Source organism: Nicotiana tomentosiformis, chromosome 2 (assembly GCF_000390325.3).
Source record: "Nicotiana tomentosiformis chromosome 2, ASM39032v3, whole genome shotgun sequence".
NCBI classification, from domain to species: Eukaryota; Viridiplantae; Streptophyta; class Magnoliopsida; order Solanales; family Solanaceae; genus Nicotiana; species Nicotiana tomentosiformis.
Genome location: NC_090813.1, coordinates 128,301,980 through 128,311,433, shown reverse-complemented (window position 1 = coordinate 128,311,433; position 9,454 = coordinate 128,301,980). Strand labels below are relative to the sequence as shown.

Sequence of the window (9,454 nt, the reverse complement as noted above, 5' to 3'; positions counted from 1 at the left end):
ATGAGATATTGTTACTGCTAGCACGTGAGTTGTTCGTGCGGATATGGGATATTGTTACTCTCCTAGCATGTGAGTTGTCAGTGCAGATATGAAGTATTAATGATATTGGCACGTGAGTTGTCCGTGCAACACGTGAGTTGTCCGTGCGGTTGTGATTTGTAATGTGGGCACAAGATGCCAAGTGATTAGGGTTCGTGATTTGGGACCTGTGATTGTGATTATGAGGTGGAAAAATTCTTGTATAAACTTGTGTGAAAGCGGTTGTCTTATTGGGTTGTTACTTGCTTTTTCCTACTTGGTTTCACCAGACTTTAACTGTATTCTGCTTACTTTACGACGTTATTACCTGTTTGCTCCTTGTTTTTAATCGTTGTTTCTAGTTCTTATTGCAAGTATTGTAACATTATTTTTACCATGTTTAGCCATATATTGTTCCATGTTTGTTTTATACTCATACTTGTACAAGTTATTATGTCTAGTAGGTGTCTTGACTGTTCCTCGTCACTACTCCACCGAGGTTATTCTTGATACTTACTGGGTACTGCTGTGGTATACTCATGCTACGCTTTCTGCATATTTTTTTGTGCAGATCCAGGTACGTCTGCCGTACTGGACGTTAGTGATTGACTTGTAGCTATTTTCCGGAGACTTCAAGGTATACCTGCTCGGCGTCCGCAGGTCTTGGAGTCACCTTCTGTTATCTTTTTAGTATTATTGTTTCCTTGTTAGACATTATTATAGTAGATGTTTTGGAACATTCTGTATAGCTTATGACTCAGTCTTACCATGTTTTGGGAGCATTGTAACTGCGATTCAGTTTTTGAGATATTTATGAGATTATTAGTTTATATCATGTTTTCAGCTTTTATTTTAGTCATATTCTCTCAATTGTTAGGCTTACCCAGTCTTAGAGATTAGGTGTCATCACGACATCCTAAGGAGGAAAATTGGGATCGTGACACTATTGATGTATAAAATAGTAAGTGGAATTTAGATTTGAGTTTAGAGGAACTGATTTTGAAAATGATTTAAAATCAAATCATGAATATTGTAAATTATGTGTTTGATTATACTTACTTTTGAATGAATTGATTATGGAGTTGATTTCCATGGTTAGGTGAGATGTACTTTTCCTTTAATATGTACTATTTCTGTTCGCATATTAAGAGAAAAATAATTTATTTTTTCTATTTTGTCCTTGACATTAATTACTTATTTTAAATTCGTTAAGTTTACACACCAATTAATATAAATATCATGATAAATTATGTATTTTATGTATTATTTATTAAGGGGCGTACAAAGTCAATAATGAACTAGGAGATTATATCTTAAAATGAGATTGTTCGATCTTATGCAATAAACTGTAAACAGGTGCAAGGAAGTAATTCACGCTACTATAACTACTACCATTGGTGGTCACAGGTTGGCGTTGCTTTTTTCTTTTCTTTTTTTCCTTCCTTTTTTTGGGTCAGGTAGTTGCTCAGAAGATCTTTTTTATTATCAAAAAGAAATAAAAGAATCCAACCCAATAGAAATTGGAATTCACATATAGGTAATCTGCAGAGAAACAACAGTACAAAACTTCAATCCGTGTTTCTTTGAGAAGAAGGGTGGATCTATTAACAACTCGTTAATAGGCACACCCTTCTCATGTTAAGGTATCATCATCTTTTACTTCACTGCATCCATTTTTCATTTAGTTAAGATAAGTTAATTACATGAATCCTTTTATCCATTTTGTTGTATTTAACTTCATTTCATTTATATCAGTTAATGGATTTTGCTCAATCCCTCCAAGACCACTCGTTTTTTAGTTTGTCATCTTCAAAATCAGAAATATTTTGTGGCCTACTATATTTTTTTAATTTTCTTAACGTCGCTGTCAATGGAACTGTACATATGAATAACTACAATAATTCATTGCATCTCTCTCTATCTTGCCTCTTATATTAAGACGAAGCCTATTGATTTTACCCATATCAATTTCATCTTTACAGAGGTTCTTTGTCTTTAATTTTTCCTGGTTAGTTACTGATTTGATTCATTCTCTTGATTTAAGTCCCATATACTGAACAATTCTATATTGGGTCTTAATTTTTCTGTTCAATTCTCCTGCTTTTTAGTTAAATTTCATAGATTTCTGGTATGTTTTAAGTTCTGAGTACTTCAAAGTTCGCAGATCAAGTTGATGCTGTTTTGGTGAATGTTTAATTTTGTCTAGTGCTTATTTGCTTTACTGATTTCTTCCTGAAAAAGGAAGGAAAAAAAAACTGATCTTAATCAAAATTATTGACAGTGATATTGGTAGGGTGAATTTCATATTTGAGGCTTCATTAAAGATTTGATTTTTATTCCATAGTATTGTTTCATTTTGGAAAAGTGAACTATTATGGCATTCTTGGAGCTTCACTAGTTTAATTCATTGTTCTAATGTGTTTTAAGTCTCTGATACCAGTGTTTCTGGAAGTTAGAATGTTATAATAATGGCTGATATTGTTATAGCTGACCCAACTATTTTGGGATTAAAGTGGCATTGTTGTTGTTGATAATAATAATAATAATTATAATAATATATAATAGCTGATATATGGTATTTGTCAGTGCAGATATTTTTCTTACGAAACCGAAAGGTTGAAGCTGCTGTTTATAAGTTAGTGTAGTTACAAGCCTCGATCTCTTAGAGTTTCAGAATATGACGATTGGAAGCCTTAAACATGCAAATGAGAAGAAATCCCGAAAGAGCAAACAAGCTGTGGTTGATGAGCATTCACCATTATTGCCGACAAAGCATAAGGAAGATGCTGGATTCGATGAGTTTGACGGGGCTTCCTTTAGTGGGGCTGTATTTAATTTATCAACCACAATTGTTGGTGCTGGAATCATGGCCTTGCCTGCGACTATGAAGTCGTTGGGTCTTATTCTTGGGATTGCTATGATTGTCTTCATGGCTTTTCTGACAGAGTCTTCGATTGAGTTGTTGATTAGATTTAGCAGGACTTCTAAATCAGCTTCTTATGGGGGTCTCATGGGCGACACCTTTGGAAAGTATGGGAAGATGCTGCTCCAAATATGTGTACTTGTTAACAACATAGGTGTACTTGTTGTATACATGATTATCATAGGTAGGTATCAGTTAATAGCTGTGAAGCTTCTTAGAGACTTACATTCATTTATCAACTATGTAAGGTTGTTTTTTCGCTTTTTAATCCATGATAGATTATGGTAATCACTCTTTATAGGTGATGTGCTCTCTGGAACAAATTCAAGTGGAGTTCACCATGCTGGTGTCCTGGAAGAGTGGTTTGGGGCCCACTGGTGGAATAGTCGGTTCTTTATTCTTCTTGTCACCACTCTTGGCATATTTGCGCCATTGGCTTCCTTGAAGCGTATTGGTGAGTTTTTTCAAGAGATATCTCAGGTTCTCGAAAGTACACTTTAATTTTCAATACTTACCTTCAATGCTATTTCTATTACTCGAATCTCAGAATTGATCAATTGGGTATTTGTGGAACCTGGTTTCTGTTTGGTGAATTCAATAAAATTCAATTTCATGATTTTTGTAGAAATACATGCCCGGATTAGCACTCAATCTTGTTTGTGGCTGGAGTCTTGCTCTTTTTCAAAAATATGTAGACAAAAATAAGTTTAGAATTTTCATTTCTTTAAATCACTTTAGAAGCGTTTGACAAGCTTTAAGACCTTGAGGTGTCTAATGTGAGCTTGCAATGACATGCTTCAGCAATCATCTGTTCCCCCCCCACCCCCTCAAAAAAAAAAAAAAAAAAAAAAACTCATTCAGACGTGATTGTGGAGTAGAATTCACATCAGATATGTATTTTATTCACCCCTGAGTTGGTGTTCATGCTCATATCCTTCTTCCTCTAAACAGAAACTGTTTAGAGTAATCCAGCAGTAGTCTCATTATCAATAGAATTGTCTTCCTAAATTTAGCTATGCAGTGTAGCAAGTCTAAGCTCCTTATATTGCTATTGCAGATTCATTGAGATTTACATCTGCATTATCAGTCGCCTTGGCTGTTGTATTCCTGGTCGTGACTGTCGGGATTACCGTATTCAAGCTAATGAATGGGACCATTCTTATGCCCAGATTGCTTCCTGATGCGTATGATCTGACATCATTCCTTAAGCTCTTTACAGTTGTTCCTATACTCGTTACAGCATATATATGCCACTATAATGGTATGTACTCCTATAGCCCAACTATAATGTTATACATATGTTGCCATTTCTAAACTTCACTGAAAGAAAAAGCTATAAAGATTTTTTCTGCCAAACGAGATAACGTTACTTGAAGTATTTATAGTATGGTGTCATCATTAGTTGTCCTTGGTAAACTTAAATTCACCATAGTTTCTGTGTTCACAGAAAGATAACTTCAAATGTAAGTGCAGGTACAATGTAATGCATTGAAAGTTCTATTATTGCAAAATTCTGGTTATTTGGGGCATTTTAACACTTGATGATTAATGCCTGTCGTGAATGATATTTCATTATTCAAGCTTAATAATCCTTGCATTCATTTAAATTGCCTTACTTTTTTCTTTTAGTCTATCCTAATATTTTATTTGTTTATTACTTGCAACACATACCATCTTGAAGAATTGATATTAACTTAATAATCCTACTGTGTGCTGTTTTGAACTTCGTTTACACTCATTCAACCAACTATTTCATTTTATATATTATCTTAGACATCTCTGATTGACTTCAATTTAATATCCTGTCCAATTTTCCCTGATCAGAATGCTAGTAAGATTAGATGATTTTATAGTTATAGGAGAGTTAATTCTGTGTCATCATAGAGTTAATTCTGTGTCATCATACAATTAGAAATGCAACATTCTGAAAATTGAAAGTTTTGCAGTTCATTCAATAGAAAATGAACTTGAAGACAACACACAGATCAGAGCAGTGGTGCAAAGCTCGCTTGCTCTTTGCTCAACTGTGTATGTGTTGACAAGCCTGTTTGGTTTTCTCCTCTTTGGTGATGCAACCCTTGATGACGTGCTTGCCAACTTCGATACCAATCTTGGAATTCCATTAGGCTCCTTGCTCAATGATGTCGTTCGTGTCAGCTATGCTGCCCACCTGATGCTTGTCTTCCCCATTGTCTTTTATCCGTTGCGGCTTAACTTGGATGGTCTTCTCTTTCCTTCTGCGAGGCCTCTGACTTTTGACAATTTGAGATTTGCATTGATCAGCAGTGGGCTCATTGCTGTCATCTTTCTGGGTGCAAATTTCATCCCAAGCATCTGGGATGCGTTTCAATTCACAGGGGCAACTGCTGCGGTTTGCATTGGCTTCATATTTCCTGCTGCTGTTACTCTCAGGTAAAAAACATTTCTATTTGAGAATTTATTCCAGGGTGTTCACTTGTTCTCATGTTTTTCTCTTTCAATACCTGGGATCCCAGTCTTGCTTAGCGATCTTCCTAACTCCCTCAGCCAAACAAAAAGAGAACGTGGGAACATAAGGATGCTCATTTAGGGGCATATCTAAGTTCTACATGTTGGAGTTAAACATTCACTAGAGTTTGTTCAATAAAAAACAGAAGAACAGCTTCATTGGTGCTTTGATGTCGTTGAAATTTTTGGTTGTGGTGCATTTATTGTCATCCTGTGACAGTGTGTCAGATACTAGTGCATTTGATGAACTTATAACTTTAGGTTTTAACATGCGTATTGTCGTTTTCCAACGGAAGCCTCTCATTTAATTTTTGAGTCTGCTTACTTTCCTATTTGTGTACTTAGTTAAGTCGGGAGGTAGTTGTTCCTGCTTATGTGCACCTTCCTCTCCCTTCTGAAATGGGTAAGTTGGAACTAAAAACATGCGTATCTAACTTCTGTATTGGGGGGAGTTAAAACAATGGATATTTACATCCTAGTTTAGAAAGTTCCTGCTTATACGTGGCTTCTTGGGGAGTAAAGAGGTCACATCTGGAGAAATATCTGCTAGTAGAACAGTCATTAATCTTCATTTTTAAAATCCGTTGAAAGGACGAGAATTTGGCAACTTGTGAACAGGTTTCTCTGAACAGATACTGAAGCTGAAGAATAACACATGCAAAAAGTGTTTCCCTTCCTATTCTTTTTTCTCAATGTTACCTAACAATTAGACCTTCATAAGACAAAGCTGAGTTTTTGGTATTGTAATTTTGCGGTTTGGCATTGTTGGCACTGTTGTTTATCAACAGACAACTCGGTGTAACTGGTTCACCCCGAATTCATTTATAATTCAAAATTCAAATATTCAAGATTTTACTAAGATCATGCATACTGTTAATTTTAGTTTTGCCATAGGTTTTCTTCTCCCTCCCCCCCCAATCGCTTCTCTTTCCAGGATGTATATGGTCAACCATTTACTGATTTAGCTGCTGTCTTTCATGTTCCAGGGATCGGTATGGCATAGCAACGAAGAAGGACAAGATCTTGTGCATATTTATGATTGTCCTTGCTGTCTTTTCTAATGTGGTGGCCATATATAGTGATGCTTATGCCTTGATTAAGAAGAGTTCATCACCACGTGAGTGATTTCTCATGTTGTCTGCTAGCAACAATGAGATGGAACCATCAGTTGCACTCTCGGGAAAGATAGACTGATGACAGGATCATCGCGGCACAAGAGATAGTGCATTTCCTTGAGGTTGCTGGTTCGTGATTTAATAAAGTTTGTATGTACTACTAGATATCAAAACTTGAGTAGGTCTGCTCAAGATTGTATCAAATCTTGGTATCCATGTACCATCAAGTTAAAGGTTGTATTACATAAATTATGTCTGTAAAGTGGAATGAGAAAACACAGAGTCCGCGACTTGGCTATGCCTGAGTTTTGTACTAGTATATATTGTTTTGTTTCATGTATTGGTATCCACTTGTGTGATGGTTGATGGAGTTTACATGGTAATCCATCCTTTCGTTTTTATTGAGATTATATTAAATTTTATACTTGTATACTTTTGCTGAGTCAGCAGAGCATTAGACAGTTAATTAGTTAGTGAATTTCCAGCTGTTAGCTTAGGTGTGTTAGCTTAGCTGTTACTTTTTGTTCACACTTTTTGGTCACTTATGTGTATAAGTGTACAGTGCTCAGTAATAGTGTCACGATCCAAAAATCCAACTAGTCGTGATGATACTTAACTCAACCCGCTAGGTAAGCCAATTAACGACTATCCAATTTAATGAGATTTATTGAGACAAATGAATAATAAAATAGTTGAACCTTTATACATTTCTCAAGCACTGGTAGTACAAATCATGAGCTTCTAAGATTTAGAATTTATAAAGTTGGTATGAAATAAAATACATCATATGTTTGCAATATACATGAACCGATTTAAAATTCTAAAGCTACCAAGATCAAGAGTCAGCTATGATCGGAACGCATGTACATCTTCAAATCTAGCTCCCGCCATACACAACAACATCAACATCCAACATTTGCACGCAAGGTGCAGAAATGTAGTATGAGTACAATTGACCCCATGCACTCAATAAGTAACAAATCTAACTTTAGGTTGAAAGTAGTGACGAGCCTGGATAAGGGTCAGAGTCTAACATCAACAACCAGGAACAACTCATAACAATATAACTAAAGCGGTACAAGTAATAACTCAAAGGAAAAATGTTCAGCTCGTTCACAGTTCCGAAAAATATGCATGTTTTCAAGTATAACAATAAAACCCAAATCTTTTATCGAAATCACCAAAGTATGAGTAGGTTTACTGTGATTTTTCCCTAAAAACTTTCAACAGGTATATGTTTCAATATCGGATGTCATGAGGAAGTACATCTCTATACTTACATGTCAATGTGTATGAGAAGTCATGAATGACGTAATACCGTACAACATGAGTAAAAATGCATCTCTATGTCTCTATGTCAAGTGCGCATGTCAAATACAATGCTACTCTCAGAGTATCAATTCACTCAGTCCTCCCAGTCACTCAGTCCTCACAGTCACTTAGTCCTCCCAATCACTCAGCACTCGCTCTCGGCACTCGCACTCAACACTCGCACTCGGTAGGTACCTGCGCTCATTGTGGGTATGCAAACTCCGGAGGGGCATATCCAACCCAAGCGCTATAATAAGCCAATCATGACATGAAATCATTAATACATGCTGCGGCGTGCAGCCCGATCCCATCAAAATGCTCACAATCAGGCCCTCAGCCTCACTCAGTCATCAATCTCTCCCGTCTCTCGGGCTCACAATGTCATGAAAATCAGCCCAAAATGATGATGTGATGTATCAATAAATGGTAACAGAGAATGAGATATGATATGCAAATGAATGCATATGACTGAGTATGAAATTGCAATGTACGCAAATAGCTCAACAACAGAAATAACCTCAGTGGGTCCCAACAGGAAAAACATATAACCTAGAAATGGTTTTTAACATGGATCACAACTCAATTACTCTAGCACATAGAGATTTCATGGATAAAAATAAGATTAGGTAACTATATAGTACCACAGAAATAACCGAGTCACAATTCACACGGTGCACGCCCACACGCCCGTCACCTCAACACCAAACACATATCACGTATATTCAAGGGGTTCATACCCTCAGCACCAAGTTTAGAAGTGTTACTTACCTCGAACAAACTAAATCCAATACTGAGCAAGCCAAACAATACTCCAAAAATGCTATCCCGCGCGTACCGACCTCCGAACGGCTCGAAACTAGCCAAAAGCAACTCAAATACATCAAATAACGCCTAAGGAAACAATTCCAAATGATAAAGGTCGAATCTTTAATCAAAAGTCCAAAGTCAACCAAAAGGTCAAACCCGGGACCACACCTCGGAACCCGATGAAATTCACAAAATCCGACAAACCATTCAATTACGAGTCCAACCATACTAGTTTCACTCAAATCCGACTCCAAGTTGATGTTTAAAACTCGAAAATTCATTTTTATAGAATTATAGACAATTCTTCCGATTTTCTCTTTAAAATCAGTAATCATACGCCGAAAATGCAGATTAATTCATGAAATATAATCACAAGAGAGTCAAGAAGGCTTACCCCAATCCATGTGGTGAATTTCCTCTCCCAACCCGCCCAAAACGAGTTCCAAAAATCCAAAAATGGGTAAAAATATCGAACCGTCGAACTTAAAGCATTATGCCCAGCACTGTTCGTGTTTGCAGACAGTAGGTCACTTCTGTGACGTTCGATTCTGTGGAAAAATTCTCCACTTCTACAAAAACAGCTTGGCCTAGTACTCCATCGCACCTGTGGTAAACAAATTCCGCTTCTGCAAAGCTCTTCGCGTCTGCGCTCCAACTCATCGCACCTCCACTATCGCAGGTGCGCCAATTTTCTCGCTTCTGTGACCACAGTGCCAGCCCTCCAGTTCCGCTTCTATGCCTCATTCCGTGCACCCGCGACTCTCACACCTGCTCCCAGTGGTACGCAGGTACG

At 36.9% G+C, this 9,454-nt stretch overlaps 1 protein-coding gene across 6 annotated transcripts; it reads left to right on the top strand.

Moving 5' to 3' along the window:
• Nucleotides 1–1,404: 1,404 nt before the first annotated feature.
• Nucleotides 1,405–6,883, top strand: LOC104092802 (amino acid transporter AVT6A-like). Of its 6 annotated transcripts, none has more exons than XM_033655268.2 (6): nucleotides 1,405–1,425; nucleotides 2,610–3,125; nucleotides 3,243–3,395; nucleotides 3,999–4,202; nucleotides 4,888–5,353; nucleotides 6,415–6,883. In XM_033655268.2, the coding sequence occupies exons 2-6, from the start codon at nucleotides 2,696–2,698 to the stop codon at nucleotides 6,551–6,553; spliced, it is 1,392 nt and encodes a 463-aa protein (XP_033511159.1). In that variant the 5' UTR covers nucleotides 1,405–1,425; nucleotides 2,610–2,695; the 3' UTR covers nucleotides 6,554–6,883. The 6 variants fall into 6 exon arrangements, with proteins under 6 accessions (XP_033511159.1, XP_009596768.1, XP_009596769.1 ...); XM_009598473.4 differs by lacking the exon at nucleotides 1,405–1,425 and adding an exon at nucleotides 1,437–1,661; XM_009598474.4 differs by lacking the exon at nucleotides 1,405–1,425 and adding an exon at nucleotides 1,437–1,661 and having other exon boundaries at nucleotides 2,605–3,125.
• Nucleotides 6,884–9,454: the final 2,571 nt, after the last annotated feature.